The sequence below is a fragment of the Somniosus microcephalus genome, chromosome 4 (assembly GCF_052327205.1).
Source record: "Somniosus microcephalus isolate GS21.2 chromosome 4, FLI_Smic_1.0, whole genome shotgun sequence".
NCBI classification, from domain to species: domain Eukaryota; kingdom Metazoa; phylum Chordata; class Chondrichthyes; order Squaliformes; family Somniosidae; genus Somniosus; species Somniosus microcephalus.
In genome coordinates this window covers 255,870,732-255,895,283 of record NC_140990.1, presented here as the reverse complement: position 1 = coordinate 255,895,283, position 24,552 = coordinate 255,870,732, and the positions used below count along the sequence as shown (strand labels likewise).

The window sequence follows — 24,552 nt, the reverse complement described above, 5'->3', positions numbered from 1 at the left end:
TTTCAGATCATAACCTCGGCCCCTATTTCATTTTTTCTTGTAATTTTTCCACTCCTTTCCCCCCCCCCCCTTTCCTTTTGTTCGTCGCTCTCACACCTGGCAGCTATCCCTTGCCCTGCCAGTACACTTTACACCTAATCTCCGCCTATTACCATCTCGTCTAGCTTCTAACACCTTTTATTGTCTCTTTTTACTTTCTTTTGTTTCTTTTATTCTTTTGTCCGATCGCAGCCCTGCCTCCGATCTATCTTTCTTTCCAGTTTTGAAGAAGGGTTCGACCCGAAACGTCAACTCAAATCTCTGTCCACGGATGTTGCCTGACCTGCTGAGTTTTTCCAGCATTTTCTGTTGTTATTTCGGATTTCCAACATCCGCAGTATTTTGCTATCGTATCAAATTAAAATTGTGTTGTCCGGGTTGATGATGCACTCCAGTCCCCGCGGCGCCCACCGGTCGCGGAAATACTCAAGCGTGCCAGCGGACACCGCGTGCTCCATCTCCAGGGCCACCCGGGTGCGAACGTGGACGCGGAAGAGAGGCAGGCAATCTGGCTGAACGACCGCCCGCTGCCTGGACCAATTAATGGCTTTTTTAACCAGGCCCAGGAGCAGTCCTACGAGGAGGTCCTCCAACCTGTCCGCTCCCCTCCGCACCGGGTGACCAAAGAGCAGGAGCGTGGGACTGAAGTGCAGCCAAAAATCGAGGATCAGCCCCTTGGAATAATGGAAGAGGGGCTGCAGCCTCTTTCACTCCATGGAACACGGACTCCTTTGTTTTATTTGTTTAAGGGTTTTTTTGGGGGTTAAAAAAAAGAGGACGGACTCCTTTACAGGTGTATTGCTGAGACTGTGACGTGCATTGATTAGCGGCGCTGGGTAACCTCCGGCGTCACCTGATTGGCCCGTCCCAACGGCTCCCCGCCATTGGCTGAGCGAAGGGCAGGAGTTTGACGATGCAGGCACGCAGGCGCAGAGCAGCCTTCGCACGGGCAGCATGGAGTCGCTGGTGTCCGAGTTGTACACAGTTCAGGCGGTGAAGTTCGGCAGCTTCGTGCTGAAAAGTGGGATATCGTCGCCCATCTACTTCGATCTGAGGGTCATTGTGTCCTATCCGACTCTAATGAACCAGGTACCATTTCCAGCCCACGCCATTTGTTTGCGGTCGCTTAGGCCCCAAGCCGCCTCCTCTGAGTGGAGTTAAGACCATTTAAATGGCGGTTGACTGGGTCCGCTCTGCCGGCAGGATCACGACCGATTGACGGGCATTTCCCGCTCCCAGCAGTGCAGCTCTCTCTCTCTCCCTCTTACTTGGGATCTGCGGTACTGTAGATTCCTGAGACAGGTCCTGACTGAAGGGGGGCAGCATTGTTGCTGGGAGAAGGAGCTGCATGCCAATCCTATGCACTCCTGCTGAGAATGTTTGTACAACTGCCTGAGATCTCTTTAAATTCCCACAAATCCACCGGCTGACCAGCTATTTCTACTGGTGGGGTTTTTCCAGAAGTGAACACTTTTTTTACAAGAATAGTACTCGCCTCTCAGCTGTGGCTCCATACCTGGCGTGGGAGCAGGAGGATAGCTCAGCTTGGAGCAGCTGACTGACCCAGGCTCACGAGGGCTGAGGCCAACGTTCAGTACCCTTGACCCTACCCGGCATATGGTAGTGTCACTGACATCCCTTCCCACCATATCCCAAACACGGTGTGGCAACCTTTAACTTACCTACTGACATGAGTCCTGATTCTGCCGATTCTACCCACTACCAAGTCTCAGCCTGCTCCTACTGCCTCACCACCCATAGTTAGAGAGAAATAAAAACAGAAGAATAAGAAAGGGAGAAATGAAAAGTAAAAGAGATGGGGAGGGGAAGTAGTGAAGGGAGAGACACAGTGAAGGCAGAAATAGAGACATGCATACATCAGGCATGAAGTGAGAGCAGAGAGAGATTGAAGTGAATTTTAGAATATAATAGAAATTTACGGCACAGGAGGCCATTCGGCCCATTGTGTTGGTGCCGGCCAAAAAAGCGCTATCCAGCCTAATCCCACTTTTCAGCTCTTGGTCCATATCCTTGTAGGTTACGACACTTCAAGTGTATATCTGACTACTTTGTAAATGCGGTGATGGTTTCTGCCTCTAGCACCCTTTCAAGCAGTGAGTTCCAGGCCCACACCACCCTCTGGGTGAAAAAAGTTCTCAACTCTCTAATCCTTCTACCAATTACTTTAAATCTATGCCCCCCTAGTTATTAGAGTCATAGAGTTATACAGCACAGAAAGAGGCCCTTTGGCCCATCGCGTCTGCGCCGGCCATCAAGCCCTGTCTAATCTAATCCCATTTTCCAGCATTTGGTCCGTAGCCTTGTATGCTATGGCATTTCAAGTGCTCATCCAAATGCTTCTTTAATGTTGTGAGGGTTCCTGCCTCTACCACCCTTTCAGGCAGTGAGTTCCAGATTCCAACCACCCTCTGGGTGAAAAAGTTTTTCCTCAAATCCCCTCTAAACCTCCTGCCCCTTACCTTGAATCTGTGCCCCCTTGTTATTGACCCCTCTACTAAGGGGAAAAGTTCCTTTCTATCCACCCTATCTATGCCCCTCATAATTTTGTATACTTCCATCAGGTCCCCCCTCAGCCTTCTCTGCTCCAAGGAAAACAACCCCAGCCTGTCCAGTCTTCATAGCTGAAGCGCTCCAGCCCAGGTAACATCCTGGTAAATCTCCTCTGCACCCTCTCCAAAGCAATCACATCCTTCCTATAGTGTGGCGACCAGAACTGCACACAGTACTCCAGCTGTGGCCTTTTTGTACAGCTCCATCATAACCTCCCTCCTCTTATATTCTATGCCTTGGCTAATGAAGGCAAGTATCCCATATGCCTTTTTAACCACCTTATCCACCTGTTCTGCTGCCTTCAGGGATCTATGTACATGCACACCAAGGTCCCTCTGATCCTCTGTCTTTCCTAGGGTCTTACCATTCATTGTGTATTCCCTTGCCTTGTTAGTCCGTCCAAAATGCATCACCTCACACTTTTCAGGGTTAAATTCCATTTGCCGCTGTTCCGCCCATCTGACCAACCCATCTATATCGTCCTGTAGCCTGAGGCTTCCCTCCTCGCTATTTACCACCCCACCAATTTTCGTGTCATCTGCGAATTTACTGATCATACCTTTTTATATTCACATCCAAATCATTAATGTAGACCACAAACAGCAAGGGACCCAGCACCGAGCCCTGCGGTACCCCACTGGACACAGGCTTCCAGTCACAAAAACAACCTTCCACCATCACCCTCTGCTTTCTGCCACTAAGCCAGTTTTGGATCCAATGTGCCAAGGCACCCTGGATCCCATGGGCTCTTACCTTCCTGACCAGTCTCCTATGCGGGATTTTATCAAAAGCCTTACTGAAATCCATGTAAACCACATCCACTGCACTACCCTCATCCACACACCTAGTCACCCCCTCGCAAAATTCAATCAAATTGGTCAGACATGATCTTCCCTTGACAAAGCCATGCTGGCTATCCCTAATTAATCCTTGCCTCTCCAAGTGGAGACTAATTCTGTCCCTCAGAAATTTTTCCAATAATTTCCCTACCACTGATGTTAGGCTCACTGGCCTGTAATTCCCTGGTTTATCCCTACTACCCTTCTTGAATAATGGTACTACGTTAGCTGTTCTCCAGTCCTGTGGCACATCCCCTGTGGCCAGAGAGGTTCTGAAAATTTGTGTCAGAGCCCCTGCAATCTCCTCCTTTGCCTCACATAGTAGCCTGGGATACATCTCGTCCGGGCCTGGGGATTTGACATCTCTGCTAAGGGAAATAGGTCTTTCCTATCCACTGTATCTAGGCCCGTCATAATTTTACACACCTCAATTAAATCTCCCCATAACCACCTCTATTCCAAAGAAAACAACCCCAGCCTATCCAATCTTTCCTCATAGCTAAAATTCTCCAGTCCTGGCAATATCCTTGTAAATCCCCCCTGTACCCTCTCCAGTGCAATCACATCTTTCCTGTAATGTGGTGACCAGAACTGTATGCAATACTCTAGCTGTGGCCTAACTAGTGTGTATTACAGTTCTAGCATAACCTTGCTCTTGTATTCTATGCCTTGGCTTATAAAGGAAAGTATCCCATATGCCTTCTTAACCACCTTATCTACCTGTCCTGCTACATTCAGGGATCTGTGGACATGCACTCCAAGGTCCCTCTGTTCCTCTACACTTCAGTATCCTGCCATTTATTGTGTAATCCCTTGCCTTGTTTGCTGCCCCCATGCATTACATCACACTTCTCCAGACTGAATTCCATTTGCCACTTTTCTGACCACTTGACCAGTCCATTGATATCTTATAGAGTCATAGAGTTATACAGCACAGAAAGCGGCCCATCGTGTCCGCGCCAGCCATCAAGCCCTGTCTATTCTAATCCCATTTTCCAGCACTTGCTCCGTAGCCTTGTATGCTATGGTGTTTCAAGTGCTCATCTAAATGCTTCTTGAATGTTGTGAGGGTTCCTGCCTCGACCACCCCTTACCTTACCTGAAACTCTGCTCCCTGGTTATTGACCCCTCTACTAAGGGGAAAAGTTCCTTTCTATCTACCCTATCTATGCCTTTCATAATTTTGTACACCTCAATCAGGTCCCCCCTCAGCCTTCTCTGCTCTGAGGAAAACAACCCCAGCCTGTCCAGTCTCTCTTCATAGCTTCAGTCCAGGTATCATCCTAGTGAATCTCCTCTGCACCCTCTCCAATGCAATCACATCCTTCCTATAGTGTGGCGACCAGAACTGCACACAATATTCCAGCTGTGGCCTAACGTTTTGTACAGCTCCATCATAAACTCCCTGCTCTTAATATTCTATGCCTCGGCTAATGAAGGCAAGTATCCCATATGCCTTTTTAACCACATTATCTACTTGTCCTGCTGCCTTCAGGGATCTATGTACATGCACACCAAGGTCCCTTTGTCCTTCCTAGGGTTCTACCATTCATTGTGTATTCCCTTGCCTTGTTAATCCTCCCAAAATGCATCACCTCACACTTTTCAGGGTTAAATTCCATTTGCCACTGTTCTGCCCATCTAACCATCCCGTCTATATCGTCCTGTAGCCTGAGGCATCCCTCCTCGCTATTTACCACTCCACCAATTTTCGTGTCATCTGCGAACTTTCTGCTGATGCCTCCTACATTCATATCTAAATCATTAATGTACACTACAAACAGCAAAGGACCCAGCACTGATCCCTGCGGTACACCACTGGACACAGGCGTCCAGTCACAAAAACAACCTTCGACCATCACCCTCTGCCTCCTGCCACTAAGCCAATTTTGGATCCAATGTGCCAAATTGCCCTGGATTCCATGGGCTCTTACCTTCTTGACCAGTCTCCCATGTGGGACTTTGTCAAAAGCCTTACTGAAGTCCATGTAGACTACATCAACTGCACTACCCTCATCCACACACCTGGTCACCCCCTCTCAAAATTCAATCAAATTGGTCAGACATGATCTCCCCCTGACAAAGCCATGTTTACTATCCTTGATTAATCCTTGCCTCTCCAAGTGGAGACTTTTTTTCCAATAATTTCCCTACCGCTGATGTTAGGCTCACTGACCTGTAATTCGCTGGTTTATCCCTACTACCCTTCTTGAATAATGGTACTATGTTAGCTGTCCTCCAGTCCTCTGGCACCGCCCCTGTGGCCAGAGAGGATCTGAAAATTTGTGCCAGAGCCCCTGCAATCTCCTCCCTTGCCTCACACAGCAGCCTGGGATACATCTCGTCGGGGCCTGGGGATTTATCCACTTTTAAGCCCGCTAAAACCGCTAGTGCCTCCTCCCTCTCAATACTAATTTGTTCAAGTACATCACAATACCCCTGCCTGATTTCTATGCCTACATCGTCCTTCTCCATAGTGAACACAGATGCAAAATATTCATTTAAAACCTCACCTACATCTTCCGGCTCTACACACAGGTTGCTGCTTTGGTCCCTAATAGGCCCTACTCTTTCCCTGGTTATCCTCTTGCCCTTAATATACTTATAAAACACCTAGGGATTTTCCTTTTATTTTGCCCGCCAGTGTTTTTTCATGCCCCCTCTTCGCTCTCCTAATTTCTTTTTTTAAGTACCCCCCTGCACTTTCTATACTCCTCTAGGACTTCCACTGTTTTTAGTCCTTTGTATCTGCCAAAAGCCTCCCTTTTTTTCCTAATCCATTCTTGTATATCCCTTGACATCCAGGGTTCCCTGGGCTTGTTGGTCCCACCCTTGACCTTTACAGGAACATGTTGGCGTTCTACTCTCTCTCTATTTCCCTTCTGAAACACTCCCACTGCTCTGATGTAGATTTTCCTACAAATCGCTGTTCCCAGTCCACTTTGGCCAGATCCTGCCTAATCATATTAAAATTGGCCTTCCCCCAATTTAGAACCTTTATTTCCGGTCCATCTTTGTCCTTTTCCATGACTACCTTAAGTTTCACCGAGCTATGGTCACTGTCACCAAAATGCTCTTCTACTGACACTTCTACCACCTGCCCGGCTACATTCCCCAGAAGTAGGTCCAGTACCGCCCCCTCTCTATTAGGATTTTCTACACGCTGGCTCAGAAAGCTCTCCTGGATGCACTTTAAGGATTCTGCACCCTCTAAGCCTTCACACTATGACTATCCCAGTTAATATTGGGGAAGTTGAAATCCCTTACTATTATTCCCCTATTATTTCTACACTTCTGAGATTTGCTTACATATCTGTTCCTCTATCTCCCCCTGACTGTTTGGGGGCCTATAGTGCACTCCCAGCAAAGTGCTTGCCCCCTTTTTGTTTTTAAGTTCTACCCATATGGCCTCATTAGAGGAACCTGCTAAGATATCTTGATTAATATTGCGATACCCCCTCCTCTTTTACACCCCTCGCTGTCTCGACTGAAGATTCTGTACCCCGGAATATTGAGCTGCCAGTCCTGCCCCTCCCTCAACCATGTCTCTGTGATAGCAACAATATCATACTCCCATGTGTTCATCAACACCTTCAATTCATCTGCCTTACTCGCAAGACTCCTTGCATTAAAATAAATGCTATCCAACCTTGCCATACTCCCTTGTGCCGTTACATATTTGCTCTGCCTTCCAGGCTGACTTGTTTTTTTCCCTCTATATTTGGCTGTGCATCACCCCCTACTATAGCTCCACTCCGTATCCCATCCCCCTGCCAAGTTAGTTTAAACCTCCCCCAACAGCACTAGCAAACCTCCCCGCAAGGATGTTGGTCCGGTTCCGGTTCAGGTGCAACCCGTCCGACTTGTACAGGTCCCACCTTCCCCAGAAGCAGACCCAGTGATCCAGGAAACTAAAGCCCTCCCTCCTGCACCAACTCTTTAGCCACGCATTCATCTGCTCTATCCTCCTATTCCTATACTCACTAGCACGTGGCACCAGGAGTAATCCAGAGATTACAACCTTTTGCGGTCCTGCTTTTTAATCTGCTACCTAGCTCCCTAAGTTCTTGTTGCAGGACCTCATCGCTCTGTCTACCCATGTCGTTGATACCAATGTGAACCATGACCTCTTGACTGTTCGCCCTCCCCCTTCAGAATGCCCTGCAGCCATTCAGTGACATCCTTGACCCTGGCACCAGGGAGGCAACATACCATCCTGGAGTCACGTCTGTGGCCACAGAAACGCCTATCTGTTCCCCTTACAATAGAATCCCCTATCACTGTTGCGCTCCCACTCTTTTTCCTCCCTTGTAGTTTACAGCTTTCTTCCTCACTATCAACCACATGGCCAATTTTTGTATCCTCTGCAAATTTCCTAATCATGCCCCCTACATTTAAGTCTTAAACCATTGATGTATACCACAAAAAGCAAGGGACCTAGTCAATGTTCCCGCTTTATTTGCGGTGGGGGGGGGGTGTGGAAAGAAGGTGTGCAGTTTTGCGCATGCACGAAATTTAGCATTGAAAAAGCCGGCCCTGGGCTTCGCGGGACTGGCAGAGAGGCCACGCAGCTTCTAGGGAACGTTGGACCTAGTACTGAGCCCTGCGGGGTTCCGCAGCTAGTGAATGGGCCACTTTTGATAAAGGTAGCACTTGCATTATAACTTTAGAGCGGATGAGAAACTATATTGTTTTGCCATGAAGCAAAAGTTATATTGTAAATGCACCCTAAATTACTTCCTCATTGAGGGTGAGGAAGTAATTGTTTGTGTTCCATATAGTAATTGACTAGTTAAGTTTAGTGCTTCATATGACATAAAGCTTTGGTAATTAAATTGTTTTGTGTTTGAATCTTACAGTGGAATATTTCTTTCATGTTAATAACAGTGCAATATAAAGCAAAACATTTAATGTTTATTCCTAATGCATTACTTGCTATGAGTGGTCATATGACAGAAGGAAGAGTAAGTAATTGAGGGTGCATTTACAATATAACGTGCATCATGGCCAAACAGTGTTGTTTTTCATCCACTCTAAAATTATAATGTAAGTGCAACCTTTATCAAAAGTTGGTCAATCGCTAGTTGCATCAAATGTTGGACACCCCGATCTAAAAGATCTAAATGCTCTGAATCTGGTAACATTATCAGTAATTAATAGACCTGCATCCTATTTTGGTATTGTCTATAAACTTGCCTATTTTGCTTGCAATAATCATTAAGATATATACTTATCTAAATTCTGGTTGTGTGGTCCTCTTATATGGCTGCTTACTTTAGTACTTGCAGTTACCAAATGAACTGTCTTTTCTTGCAGGTTTCCGGTCTCTTGTGGCAAACTGCAAACAATGCTGGAATCAAATGCAATTCTGTTTGTGGGGTTCCCTACACTGCTTTACCTCTTGCAACCGTTATCTGTTCTTCCAATGGAATCCCCATGCTTATTCGTCGAAAGGAGGCAAAGGATTATGGTAAATTCACAATATAGTACATTTGGTGCTACCTTTTACCCTGGTCAATGTTGAAGTTTAACAGTGCTGAAATTGTTTGTTTGTGTTCCATGTAGTAATTGACTACTTAAAAGTTTAGTGTCATCCAGGTCTTGCTGCAGGCGGGCACGGACTGCTTCATTATCTGATGGGTTGCGAACAGAACTGAACACTGCAATCATCAGCAAACATCCCCACTTCTGACCCTCTGATGGAGGGTAGGTCATTGATGAAGCAGCTGAAGATGGTTGGGCCTAGGTCACTGCCCTGAGGAACTCCTGCAGCGATACCCTGGGGCTGAGATAATTGGCCTCCAATATCCACAACCATCTTCCTTTGTGCTAGGTATGACTCCAGCCAGTGGAGAGTTTTTTCCCCTGATTCCCATTGACTTCATGTCTCTCTTGATCTCTGCCATGCCTATGTAATCCGAATTCCCTCGGTGTCCATTCATTTGTGCATTTTGGCTGCCACTCACAACCTGAGCCTGTTACTTTCTATTTGCCTTTCTTTCCTCTTGGGGCCCTTTCCTGTTACTTTGTCATGGCACCATTAATTTCTCCCCTCTCAGATACTTTGGATTTCTTTCACCTGCGGCCCCCCTCCCCCACCCCACATCACCCCCAACCCATCACTGCTCCTCTGCCCTCCTACTGCCATTCCAGACTTGGATTCCCTGCTGTACCTCGCTCAGAATTCTGAAAAAGTCTCAAGGAACTTGTTGCACCTCCTCTCTCTCCAACTTTCCTGTCCAACGCACTATCTAGGTAAGTGTGGGAGCTAGTAGGCTTGTAATAAATATCTATTAAGCCGACTGCCAAAAGTGAGGAGGGAGGAGTCGGAGGTGGATCATGTAAATGTGTGGGATAGGAAAATAAAAACATTTCATCTCACAGTAGAAAGGCCAGTTATTTTTAATGAAATTAAGGAAACTACTCAATTTGATCTTTTGATCAAAGATAATCTGATCTTTGTGTAAGTGAAATAAGTTATTCAAACTGATGCAGAAAGATTGAGGAATCCTAGGATGCCACCAACTTTTTGAAAAGAGTAGGATAAATCAAGAAAATGATGAATGCCACCAAGTTTGATTTTTAAAAACCTGTAGATGAGTACATGTGCTGTTTGGGTGTATTCCACGGAGCTAGGCGGGCCTTATATAAAGTTTAAATGAATGTTCCCATTAATTTGCATACAACTCAATCCATAGTACTGACAGTCCTTGGAGTCCTGATTTACAGTTTTTCTGCCAGCGAGGCAACAAAGCTAAATGGTCTGTTCCAAACCTCCAGGCTCACAAAATAGAATCAAGGCAAATGACAAGTAAGGCCTCTGTGGTCAGATAGAAATGGAACTGTCTGGACTTTGTGGGCTGGATTTCTGACACTCAGGAGCTGCACCTGGTCCGTGATTGGTAGCTAGAACATCAACGGGTTATGCCATCAAAGATAAGAAGTGTTTGTTGCACTTGAAAGATGCGTAAAGAAATTGTGAATTTGAAGAATTGAAATTTGTCTGTAAACAGCAGCCAACATTGATTACTAAGGAGAAGATTCTACCTGGTCAGCCTTCATTTCTCTGAGGAAATGACAAATGCATGTGGAAAGTGATATAAAAGGCATTTGACCAAGTCATGCATGAAAGGCTATTAGTGAAACGCAACATGTGGGAATTCAAGGTAAATCATGAGAATGGATTAAAAAACTGACTCAAAGGTAGAAAAAGGACACTTGTTCGAGGCAGTATGTTGGGGTGGCAGGTGTTCCAATGATTGGTGTTGGGGCCCCAACACCAGTGTTCCCTGTGAGCTGCACTATGTTCTGTGTGGCCTGCTTCTTTCAATGTGCGGTCCCTTTAACTTTCTGTGCATGTGCTGTATTTCTGTATGCGCTTGGAAAACAGTGACCGGATCAGACAAAGTCAACATGGATTTACAAAAGGTAAATCATGCTTGACTAATCTGGTAGAATAGGTAAAGGAGAACCAGTGGATGTGGTGTATTTGGACTTTCAGAAGGCTTTTGATAAGGTCCTGCATAAGAGAATAGCGTGTAAAGATAAGCACATGGGATTGGGGGTAAGATACTGACCTTGGATAGAGAACTGGTTGGCAGACAGGAAGCAAAGAGTTGGAATAAACGGGTCTTTTTCCGAGTGGCAGGCAGTGACTAGTGGGGTACCGCAGGGATCGGTGCTAGGACCCCAGCTGTTCACAATATATATTAATGATCTAGATGAGGGAACTAGATGTAATATCTCCAAGTTTGCAGACGACACAAAGCTGGGTGGGCGTGTGTGCTGTGAGGAGGATGCAGAGAAACGCCAGTATGATTTGGACCGGTTGGGTGATTGGGCAGATGCATGGCAGGTGCAGTATAATGTGGATAAATGCGAGGTTATCCACTTTGGTGGCAAAAACAGGAAGGCAGATTATTATCTGAACAGCAATAGATTGGGAGAAGGGGAAGTGCAATGAGACCTGGGTGTCCTTGTGCACCAGTCGCCGAAGGTAAGCATGCAGGTACAGCAGGCGGTTAAGAAGGCCTTCATAGCAAGAGGATTCGAGTACAGGAGCAAGGATGTCTTGCTGCAGTTGTACAGGGCCTTGGTGAGACCACACCTTTGAGTATTGTGTGCAGTTTTGGTCACCTTATCTGAGGAAGGATGTTCTTGCCATGGAGGGAGTGCAGCGAAGATTCACCAGACTGATATCTGGGATGGCAGGAATGACTTATGAGGAGAGATTGGGCTTGTATTCGCTAGAGTTTAGAAGAATGAGAGGGGATCTAATTGAAACTTATAAAATTCTAGCAGGACTAGATGCAGGAAGGATGTTCCCAATGGTGGGGGAGTCCAGAACCAGGGGTCACAGTCTAAGGATAAGGGGTAAGCCATGAGATGGAGGAATTTCTTCACCCAGAGAGTGGTGAACCTGTGGAATTCTCTACCACAGAAGGTAGTTGAGGCCAATTCATTAAATATATTCAAGAAGGAGTTATATATATTTCTTAAGGCTAAAGGGATCAAGGGATATGGGGAGAAAGCAGGGACAGGGTACTGAATTTGGATGATCAGCCATGATCTCATTAAATGGCGGAATAGGCTCGAGGGGCCGAATGGCCTACTCCTGTTCCTACCTTCTATGTTTCCAATTTCAAAGCTTGTGTGCGGCCTATGCGGGAACTTGCAGATTACTGCACGGCTGTGCACACGCCCAGCTTAGAGGGAATATTGGCCACGCCTCTTTCTAATTTGCATCGATGACTTGGATTGAGAAATGTGTTGAGGCCACTACTGCTTTTATTTTGCATCAATGACGTGGATTCAGAAACTTAATGCAAATTGGTCAGATTTGCAGATGTGTGAAACCAGAAGGGCAGTGGAATCAGACGAGCTAGGTTTGAAATGACAGAATATGTAAATGAACAGAACACCACCAGATTAAAATCAAAGTGGATAAATGTAAAATACTGCACACAGGAAAGGAAAGTGGCCAATACTGGTGTTGAAATAGCAAAGGATAAAGTTGAAAATGACCTAGGATTTAGCAAACTTGGTGCTCAAGGTGTCCCACTAATGGAGAGCAGCAATCAATGTTGAACCATGTAGCCAAATCTATAGAAGTCAGGGGAATAGTGATCTGGTCAGCCCACCTCTTGAGTAATGTCTAGTTTTGCTTACCTAGACACGAGGAAAACATTCTAATGCTAGAGTAGAAAGAATCACAAGGCTGATCCCTCATGTCAAAGATCTGAGTTATAAGGCAAGACTGGAGAATCTTGGGCTTTACAGCTTTGAAAGGCTGCATCCGAGAGATGATCTTAGAGGTATATAAACTATAGAAAAGATAGTGAATGGCATGGAAAAAGTAAAACCAGAAGTTTACTTTAAACTGAATTGCAACAGTAGGACAGGCTAATAAAGTTCAGACTATTAAAAGGCAAATTTAGGACTAATATCAAGAAATTCTTCTTCACATGAAGAATGATCAGTGCATATAGGAGTACTGGAGATGCAATTTCTGAAATTAATTAAGGAACAGTTAGATGCTGAACAGATTTCAGGGCTGTTCTGGATGGACCTAAGATCCATCTAAATGGCTGCCCTCATCTGTAATTATCTTGTGATCTTTTGAAATAATTTTTCTTTACCTTTATTATTGGGGTTCTCGCAGCATTGGCAAGGCCACGTTCATTGTCATCTCTAGTTGTCCTGAGTAGTTGGTGGTGTACTTTCACCTTGAAACACTGAATTCCTTGCGGCGGTGGTGCTCCCACAATGGTGTTAGCTCGGGAATTCTGGGAGTTTGACTACGTGACTGTGAAGGCATCCTTGTCAATGGGAACCCTCAGGATATTGATGCTGGACAACTCAGTGAAATTGTTGGGTTGGTGATGGTCATTCTCTGCCACTTGTGGTACAAATGTTACTTGTCTTTGTCAGCCTAAGCCCACAGGCTGCTCCATTATTGGATCTGTTGTGAATAAAGCTTAGTAGAATCATCACCAAACAGCCCCACTCTTGACGTTATAACAGAGGGAAGGTCATTGATAAAGCAGCTGAAGATGGTTGGTCTACGAGAGCTGTCCCGAGGATCTCCAACAGCTATGTCTTGGAGCTGTAATGATTGCCCGTACGAGCACTGGCATCTTCCTGCATGTCAGATATGACTTCAGCATTGGAGAGTTTTCCCTATTGACCTCAGTTTTGCTGGGGCTCAAGAGCAGGGGCTCTTGCCAATCCTCTTGCATTCAGCTCTTTGTCATACCCTTGGGCAACACAGACACATGTCAGGAACTGAGTGCTTCTGACAAAAGTGGAACTGAGCGTTGGCAAGCAGTTTATTGGTGAGCTGGTTTCACTTAATGGCACTGCAGATTACTTATTCCATTATATAGATGATGATTGAGAGGCAACTGATAATTAGCCATTAGATTTGTGCTACTTTTTGTGGATAGGACATACCTGGGCAATTTTCTACATTGTCAGGTCATGTCAATGTCATAAATGCACTGGAATAGCTTGGCTAGGTGCTTGGTTAGTTCTGGCGCACAGGTTTTTAGTACTATAGCTGGGATGTTATCTAGGCCATAGTCTTTGCTGTGTTCATTGTATTGAGCTGCTTCTTAATGTCATGTGAAGTGAGCCAAATTGGTTGGACATTGGTATCTGCAATGGTAGGGATTTCTGGAGGAGGCTGAGTAAGATCATCCACTTGGCACTTTTTTGGCTGAAGCCACTTGCAAAGAAGTGCAGGTATTTCAAAGCCAAGGTATTTATCTCTTGTTAGTGTTATAAACTTGCGGCATACTGCTTCCTGACATTTGCAATAATGCTCTACTCGTAGGGTTGAATAATAACCATTTGCATATCTCTATCTTAACGTCTTCTCTGTCACTTTTAAGTTTTTAACTCTCTGGAAAATTAGCTGATAGCTTCTGTCATCAGAATCTGAAGTTTGTCATTTAGCTGTATTATATTAATATTTTCAAAGGTTGGTCTGGAAAGAAAAGCTATTTTAGATGCTGTATTTTCCCGTTGAAATTAACTAACTTCTATTTTTAAAAATTATAATACCGCATTGTGTTTACTATATTTATCAAAAAAGACATTCTATAATTACAGGTACAAAACGTCTGGTGGAAGGCGCTGTCATCCCAGGAGAAACCTGTCTTATTATCGAGGATGTTGTCACAAGTGGTTCCAGTGTCCTGGAGACGGCAGAAGTTCTTCGTAAGGAAGGATTAAAGGTCACTGATGCAGTGGTGTTGTTGGACAGAGAACAGGGAGGAAGGGCCAGATTAGACAAGGAAGGGATACGATTACACTCTGTCTGTTCTTTATCCAAATTATTAGAAACTTTACATGATCAAGGCAAAATTGAATGTGACATCGTAGAAAATGTCAAGACATTCATAAGAAAAAACAACACTTATCCACCAGTGGATAAAATGATGAATGGTTCAACAAAACAGCCCAACAGCCAGCCTGATGGAGCACCTGCAGAGAAACACTATAAAGAAATGAGCTATGGTGCTCGTGCCCAGCTTCCTGAGATTCACCCAATCACAGCACAGCTTTTTAAACTAATGGAAAAGAAGCAAACAAATTTGTGTCTAGCTGCTGATGTCACAAATGCAAAAGAGTTACTACAATTGGCTGATTCGCTGGGTAGCGAGATCTGCGTACTGAAAACACACGTCGATATCTTGAATGATTTTAATCCAGATGTGTTCAAAGAGCTGAGAGCAATTGCCGATAAGCATGAATTTTTGATATTTGAAGATCGAAAGTTTGCAGATATTGGGAACACTGTTAAACACCAGTATGAAGGTATTTAGTCATTCTGTTAAAATGTTTAAATGCCTGTAATGGTGGTTATAAGATAATGAATACCTGGAAATGATCATAAGTAACTGAGTAGGTCACAGCTGAACTGCAAGGGTAGATTACATTTTTGGTTTTGTTTAAATCGCTTGTGAAGGCCTTGTTAAATATCTTTTTTTATTCTGACAAAAATATGTAAATGTTACAATTTTTGAGATGTGTCAGATAGTTCTCTTGCAGCACTCGGTACTTAGGTCCACTTGCATTAGAAAGTCCTCTTTCCCTGCAAACTGCAGTGCGTCTGTATAAGCACAGTATCTGGTAATGAAGCATTAACTAGAGCCTAACAACACTCTTATTACTGTAATTTGTTCTAAGCTTTGGATAATGGAAGAATAATAACGATCTGACCATATGGTTTAGACTATAATCTTGAATCCATTTTATTAAAAGGAAAAGTTGAATAGTAACAATAGATCAACATAGATACTATTGGATTACAATCATTAACAACATCTCCGTGGTTCACGGAATAATAAGACAATATTTCAGTAACTTCTAATGAACCTGAACCTGGGCCAGTGTCTTTAACACAAAATTTAAATGTTGGTGTAAAACAAATCCATAGAATTAATGTATATTAACTTCTACACTAATGGAACAATAATTGCCGAACTGGGAGACAATTGCAAACTGTATTTCATTGCAGTGGCAAGGAGCTGTAAATCAACCCCTTCCTCAGACACTGGGGGAACACCCCCTGCCTTGAAGACCAGGTTACTAGAGTTCACATTTCCAAGGCATTCAACAGCCAAAATATACAATGGCATCTGACTGGCATTTATCTGGCAGCCTTATAATAGTTACTAGACACAAAACCTGGTTCCAAGTACTTACTTCAAAGAAAACAGGTAAATAAAGTTAAAGTTAAAACAGCATATTGAGGACAATTTGTATAATTGCAGCATTCTATAGCTGGTTTGAGCCTTAAAAATAATTACGCTAGTTTAATGAATGCAGTGCTTCCAGACTGAGAGTAGTATTTATTTGAGAGCATATTTTAAACTCATACTGTGGAAATGGTGGACTCGGTGTATATTATCTCTTGTATTGGCATTTGTCCTACAGGTGTGTCTTGCACATGTCTATTGTGGGGAACATCACACTTCATTTCTAAAGGGGATTGCATCTTGAAGCTAGCAATGACAAATGTATTAGCTTGTATATTTTCAGAGCAGCTCATTTTCCGGTGGTTAGACCCAATAGGCACAAACCTTCTGAGGTTCGATGCCCAAACCTGAATGCGGTAATCCAGATGGGGTCTGACTAAGGCTCTGTACAACTGAAGAATAAATTAGCGCCAGGCGCTAATGATTTTCACATTTTAAAAAATTCGGGGTTTGCGCTCCAGGAAGGAAGTGGAGTGCTAAATCAAGCGCTCCACTTCCTTCCTGGAGCGCAGTAGGCGTGCAGCGCTGCCGCGTTGGAAGGCTCCTTCCCTCCCTTAAAGGGAAGGGCCATCGCTGCAGGTTTTGCAAGAGGAAAACGTACCTGGTTCCCAACGGCAGCCGTGATCCAGCCTGATGCACTGCCCAATCGCTGACGAAGAGAAATTGGAGTGGGGGGGGGGGGGGGGGAAGGAGAGAGATAATGAGCATTTCAGAATTCCTTTCACTTACCTCGGCCACCTTGCCTTTAAGTATCGCCCCCGAAGCGCCCGGCCTCCCAATGAACGCCTCCTGCAGCTGACTGTGTTTTCGCCTGGCGATGCTGCAGGTGGCAGAACCGAAGTTCGGGTCCGGGGCGATGCGCACGGTGATGACTTCACGGTCTCCAGGTGAAGGAGATCTGGGCACAACGGCATAGTGCCGTCGCAAACCTCCTGCCGAATATAGCGGGAGTCAATCTTCTTGCTGTGCCTAGTCGGTAAGTGCTTAGCGCCCCCCAGAGGTGCTAACTGGAGGCACTAAGGTGCCCAATTTCTCCCCCTTAATCTTTCACCATTAAGAAAATATCCCAATCTGTCTGTCTTGGATCCAAAGTGGATGACATTTTGATTTTCCCACATTGACCACAGTTGTACCCATTCACTTAATCTGTTCTATCCCTTTGTAACTTCCTGTCCCCATTTACACAATTTACTCAAACTTCAGTGCTCTCAGGTGGATGTAAAAGATCCTATGGCACTATTCCGAAAAACAGCAGGGAAGTTATTCCCGGTGTCCTGGCCAATATTTTATCCCTCAATCAACATCACTAAAATAAAACCGATTATCTGGTCATTTTCACATTGCTGTTTGTGGGAGCTTGCTGTGCACAAATTGGCTGCCACGTTTCCTATATTACAACAGTGACTACACTTCAAAAAAGTGCTTCATTGGCTGTAAAGCGCTTTGGGACATCTGGTGGACGTGAAAGGTGCTTTATAGATGCAAGTCTTTTTTATTTAACTTTTAGAATCATAGAATCTTGCAGCACAGAAGGGAGCCATTCGGCCCGTTGTTTCTGTGCCAGCTCTTTGAAAGAGCTGTCCAATTTGGACCCACACACCAGCTTTCGCCCCCTAATCATGCAAATTAGTTCTCTTCAAATACATGTCCAATTGCCTTTTGAAAGTTCCTATGGAATCTGATTTCACCACCCTTCCAGGTAGTGTGTTCCAGATCATCATAACCCTGTAAATAATTACTCATAATTTTCCCCTCTAGTTCTTTTGCCAGTTATTTTAAATCTATGACCTCTAGTTATCAACCCACTTGTCAGAGGAAACGGGTTCTCCCTACTTGATCTATTAAAACCCCTCAATTTTTAATACCTCTATTAGGTCTCCCCTTAACCTTCTCTGCTCTACGGAGAACAATCCCAGCTTCTCCAATCTCTCCGCATAACTGAAGTCCCTCATCATTGGTATCATCCTGGTAAACCTCTGTACCCTCTCTTCAAGGCCTTGATATCCTTCCTAAACTTAGTGTCATCTGCAAACTTGGATATACAACTCTCTATTCCTTTATCCAAGTCATTGATATTTCTGGGGAAAAGCTGAGGCCCAGTACAGATCCCTGGGGAACACCACTTGTCACATCCCACCAATCAGTGTACATTCTCTTTATCCCATCTCTCTGTCTCCTTACTCCCAACCCATGTCACAAGCTACCTCCAATTCCCAGCACTTTTATTTTGCTAAATAATCTCTTGTCAGGAGCTTTACCAAATGACTTCTGGAAGTCCATATAGACAACATCCAAAGACACTGCCCTGACCTCCTCAGACATAATCTACCATTCACAAATCCATGTGGACTCTCTTTGATCAGCTCATACTTGTTCTAGTGCTTAGTCATTCTGTCCCTGATGAAGGATCCCGGTAACTTTCCCACAACTGATGGGTCTGTAGTTTCCTGGTTTCTCTTTCCCTCCTTTCTTAAGTAATGGAGTGACATTTGCAATTTTCTAATCCAAAGGCACAATTCTTAATTCTGGAGAGCGTTTGAAAATTATGACTAACTCATCCTCATCTGCAATTTCCCCTGCTGTTTCTTTTAATACCATAGTGTGGAAACCATTAGGGCATGGAGATTTATCTATCTTAAGCCCCATTATTTTTTCCCTTAACATTTTCTTACTTATATTAATTAAATTCAATATGTTCCTCTCCTTGACTTATTTTTAGATTCCCTTGGACCCCTGGTATTTTGTCCCCCTCCTCTACTGTGAAAATAGATGCAAAGTATTCATTAATCTCTTCCCTAGAGATGCATCTATTAATGTGATAGAATTACTGAGCTGGGACCCTGCCTTGCAGCATCTGAAGCATATAGAGGTGGTGGGGATTACATTCATTCTTATTGTTTTTGCTGGAACCAGGAAGGATATGGGCAAGTTATTTTTTATGGGGTTTTATTCAGTTTCAAGCCTTAAAGTTATTTGTCTCGACATAAATTAGCAGAAGTCTCCCTGTCATTATTTGGCATGGATTATGCCAGACAAATGATTGTGATAAGTTTATCGGAAATAATTTGTGATGTATTTTTGTCCCCTTCCAACTTTCTCACTTCCTGAAAGTGCTGACATAGGGTTTCACTGGCAATTTTCTGAATTGGCCTCTTGAATGTGCCTACAATAAATTTAAGGCATCACATGGTATTCCTCCTCTTCAGCAGAAAGAAATCTTCACTTAAAAAAAAAAAATGCTTTGCATGGGATGGAAACAAGTTTGAGTGTTAACTCACTATAATGGCCCAGAAATTTGGGTCCCAACGCGTGAGTACGGACGGAGTACCCACGCGTGGACCCGATGGAAGTGCCGGTTTCTTGCATGCACAGCGCATGCACGGGAAAACGGCACTTCCGGTCCCCTGAACGAAGGAGTTAAGTGGTGAAACGCGTGTGACGTATGAGGCAGCGTGTGCGCGATGAACTTCTGGTTTTTTGACAGGTTTGCCCGTGTGTGAAGGCCTGTACTTTTTGCACATTTAAAAACCAGACGTAAGTACTTAGTTTTAAAAGGTAAGTGGTCTAATTAAAGTTAGAATTTTTTTTCTACAGGTTTATTATTTTTAAAGACTTTACAGTAAGGTAAGTATTTTTAGACCCGATTTTTTTATTTTTTTATTTTTTTTTAAAAAAAAATTCAAAAATTTGATTAATAATTTAATTTTTTTTTACAGTTATTAATAGTTCATTTAATTAGTGGGATTTTTTTAAACTTTTATTTGAAGTTTAAGTACTGATTTGGGCGCCCGGAGTTTTCATGAGTTTGACAGTTCTTACTATCAAACTCATGAATGAACTTTTGCAACCTCCGATTGGTTGCCCAGTGCTCACGTGATCCCAGCCGGCTCATCGCACTAACTACGCCGCTGGATCATGCAAGCACAGTGCGCCGGGAGCTGCAGTGGGCCACAGACCGGAAATGCACGCAGGCCCAGGCCTCAACGGCCGGCGCGCTAGGTAAGTGCAGGTCGGGGGCTTGCACCCGCGGGAAGCCCCCGACCCGAATTTCTGGGCCATTTGTGTCTTTGCATTATGATGCAAGTTCATTCACACTGAAGTGGAAGAACACATTTACAAGCCTGACTAGAGTTCCCGGTACTGACAGCAGATTGGGAGAACCAAGAAAAACTTGATATATGCTGATGTCAAAACAACACAGTAGTTTTATGTTTGACTGTGTCATTACTGTGCAGGACCTAAGCATTAGGAGTCATTGACGTTACTGCAATGTAAAAATGCTTTACTTGATTAATTATGTCTTCTTGTCCTCCAGGCGGAGTATACAAAATTGCTTTATGGTCTGACTTTGTGAATGCTCATGTGGTTCCTGGCCCTGGAGTAGTGAAAGGATTAAAAGAAGTTGGGTTGCCTCTGAACCGAGGCTGCTTGCTGATTGCAGAAATGAGCTCCAAAGGTTCCCTAGCTACTGGGGACTACACCAAAGCAGCTGTAATTAAATTATTCTGACTTCTAATCTAATAAAATGGTAATGCAAGACAGATCTCAAAACTGTAAAAGTCCACATGTGGGGTTGGAGGATCTTTACCACAAAGTTTTGAGTATAAAATCTTTCTGCAACATACCACGGTCTCTGTTATGTTGAGGTTATGGGAGGAAACAATTCCATTTTCTCTTGCTGATTATGGCTCCCTAATTGAGATGCATGATGTATGGATAAATGGCAAAAGCCAACAATTTAGTGATGTTTTCTACATAATATATTTTAAGATTCCATAAACCCTGGTCACAGAAATTAGCCTTGAAAATGCTGTAGAATTGCAGTGGCCATGACGAGCAGTGCAATTACCATGTTTTTTCAGTGTCTTAGTAAAGTGATTTATTTATGAATCTTAACTATATTTCATCTAATTTTCTTGGTTCCTACCAATTTTAAGATTATGCCAATTTTATTCATTTTGGATTAACTCTAATTGTAAGGTACACATTAATACATGAAGATATCTTGTGAATTTGTGCTACTAAATAGAGAAAATTAAAGTTAAAATTAATATTTAACTTTTTTATAAACATTTTTTGTTTATTTAGGTAAGACTGGCTGAAGAGCACTCCGACTTTATCATTGGGTTTATATGCAGCTCAAACATCAGCAGCAGATCAGAGTTTATACACATGACCCCGGGAGTCCAGATGCAGATTGGAGGTAAGGTTACTACTTCTCCTGAAGTTCAGTTTTAATAGTGTACAGTATATTGCAATGGTAGAAGGCAAAGAGCTCTTGCTAGTCATTCGAATCTAAATTTTTAAGAGAGGGTGTAGTGGAAGTGGATTACAAGAAGCTGCAGCTAGTAACAAAGTATTTTATACTTGTAATTGTTTCATTGGGAAGGGATTTAAAAAAAAGTCAGCATTGATTTTTTACACTAGGCAGAAATGCACTACAAAGACACATTTTAAAAATGTATTTGTTGCAACATCCTGTGGTGGTGCAACATAAATGTAATAAACCTTCTTACCCACTCACTTCAGCTGCAGTGTTGATTGCACTGGGTTTTTACTCTATTCAGCCCCAGATGTGCAGCTGAGGGCGAAGAATTGGACCCTGAGCTATTAGTAATGGTGCTGTTAGAGGCTGGCCCCTCCCTGGGCTCAATGTGGCTGAAATGCTGGCCAATCACACTGTGAACCCAACAAAAAATATGACAATTATAATTACTAACATTGGACAGAAACAGGCTGCTCAATCCAACTAGTCAGTGATGACATGAGCAGTAGTCCTAATCCCATGTGCACGCCCTGTTCGCATATCCTTTCATCTCCCTTTCCTTCATCCACCTATCTGACCTATTCTTAAACGTTGACCTGATTAATCAATAACTTTCCACAACCTTCCGGGGTTTTTTTTTAAGTTTCTCTTTGCCCTAAATTTCTTTCTTTTAATCTTGTATCTATACCCCCTCAATCACTGGAAACGCTAGCCCTGAATTTGAGGTCAGAAGCGAAGGCAATCACTGCTGGCCCTGAAGTACGCTCCGCACAGGGAGCTCTCAATCCCTGTGTCGAGAACTTTGGGTTTTCCAACCTTGAATTCAATTCAGCGGAACTTAATGGGGATCCTCTTGTGCGAAGTGCTGTGATGTCAACAGGCTGTCTAAGCACCAATCAAAAGGCAGAATTTTCAGACTGAACAAGGAAGTGGGTAAGCCCTTGAAATTCTAACTTTTTAAAATAGTTAGAGAGAGTAAGCCTACATTTCGTTGTACTGCACTTGTGCACTAACAATGACAATAAAAGTTGATTTGATTTTGATTTTGATTTGAGAAAGATTGGGTTCTCACATGGGGGGAAAAGGCAAACCTAAAATAACAATGCACAAACTTAAAAAAAAACATTTAATTTCTTTGAAAAGTTTCAACATTTTTTTAGTAAAATGGACAAATTTCACACTTCACAAAATTAAAATTAAGTAGATTAGATAATCCTATTATTTTCACACGTGTCCAGTTTTCAAACCAACCAGTTCTGTATTTTTACAGAATTGTCACAGGGTTCTAAGCATCTCCAAAATGAATAACTAACCAGTACTATCCTTATTAGTACATACAAACAAAACAAGGAAAAATAAAATCAAATGGAACTGGTAACTTATCTAACATCTTAGTGACACGCAATACTCTTCAACTAGTATGGCAACAACCCTTCACGTGCTCTTCAGGGAGCCACTTCAAAGTGAGCCATAAAACAGTTCTGCTGAGCTGCTATTTTCCAGTATATCTTCCAGAACTAGCCCATGTGATATACTGCCTGCATCAAAACAAAATAAATGCCTCCAAATTTGGGCCAGTATGTTGAAACCAAATTGTGCCAAATTCTTTAAATACTGTGCACGGTGCAATAGCTCATTCCTAATTGTGCCGGTTAACAATATTACTAATTCTGTGGTATTCTTGGGTTAACTGTCCTACTGTCTCCCCAGTGTGTAACCTCTGTTTTAGATTGTTTTCCTAAGACTGCCTGAGCACTTTTTCTGAAATCAAAAGATGTGGTTAAGGTTTGCTTTGTGTGAATTTTACTGCTTCTTCACTTACCCCCCTCCCCCACCCCACCCCTTAATGGTACCATTCAGTACTTCTTTAGACAGGAGACTAGTGAAAATATTTAGCCATGAACAGGACCTCGCTTGTGTGACTTTGCAGGACATTTAGCGATGCAGTGCGTTGCTGCAACCATAACAAAAGTGTTTTAAAGTTGATAATTTATTTGCCGCTAACAGTATTGTACATATTGTTGCATGAAATGTTCTATCTGTAGCCATATTTTGGGCATGTAGAATCATTTCAACAAGTTCTATCTGTCTCAAATTTCTTCTCAGCGGATAATCTGGGCCAACAGTATCTGAGTCCTGAAGAAGTGATTAACAACAAGGCCTCTGACATCATCATTGTGGGCCGAGGGATCCTGTCTGCAAAAGATTGCATGGAAGCTGCAAGAATGTACAAAAAAGCAGGATGGGAGGCCTACCTGAGCAGGTTGTCATCTGTTAGCAATTGAAAGTTTGAACAAAAATACATCAGTGGCTAATTTTGAGCACAAAATCTGTTGAAAATCAATTGATTGTATTATCACTTTCCTTGATTTGTTATTTTGTAATGTAATACAATTAATACATGTACTTTTAAATAAAGACTGTAATTTGATCAATGTTTTAAAGACAATTTCTGACCTTTACAATTGCAGATTGCAAACTAAGGGGTAGATTTTCCCAAACCTGTCGGGAAGGCGGCGGGACTTCCCCTTTCGGGTTTTTGGCCCGCTTACTTCGACGTCCGGCCAATCAGCGCGATTTTCCCTTGATTGACCTTGTTGAGCCCGCCCAGCGGGCTCAGCAGGCCAATTAAGGGCCACCCGGCAACAGGTGACGTCACAGACTGCAATTTCATCTGTCAAGAGTTCTTGACTGATGAAATATCAGTGTTTCACAGCTGTTTGAAGCTGTGAAACACTGACATTGAGTTCTAACATGAGTCCTTCTGCACAGACTCAGAACTCTCACCGGCACTCAAAGCTGAAGGCTGTCACTTTTGACAGATCGCAGCCATTCAGCTTTTAGTTCCGGCTGAGTGGTGCGCTCCCGACGGCTACAGGAAGAAAGGCTGTTAAGATAAGTAAAAGTTCTTTACACTCTTTAGACACACCAAACACACTTACCTTTACACTCATGCACCCATCACTCACCTGAGCACCGACATCGCGACCCCTCCAACTGCTCTAACCTGGCGTGGTTTGGAGCCGTCGGGAAACCCACACAAAACCTCTCAAAATAGGGATTAGGCTAAAAA

General features: G+C 43.5%; 1 protein-coding gene across 1 annotated transcript; it reads left to right on the top strand.

Annotated features, from left to right (window-relative positions):
• Nucleotides 1-952: 952 nt before the first annotated feature.
• On the top strand, nucleotides 953-23,910 carry umps (uridine monophosphate synthetase). The gene is made up of 6 exons (XM_085986270.1): nucleotides 953-1,128; nucleotides 8,766-8,919; nucleotides 14,562-15,269; nucleotides 20,529-20,704; nucleotides 21,302-21,416; nucleotides 23,586-23,910. Exons 1-6 carry the CDS (start codon nucleotides 994-996, stop codon nucleotides 23,762-23,764), a joined length of 1,467 nt encoding a protein of 488 aa, XP_085842396.1. The 5' UTR covers nucleotides 953-993; the 3' UTR covers nucleotides 23,765-23,910.
• The last annotated feature ends 642 nt before the right edge of the window (nucleotides 23,911-24,552 follow it).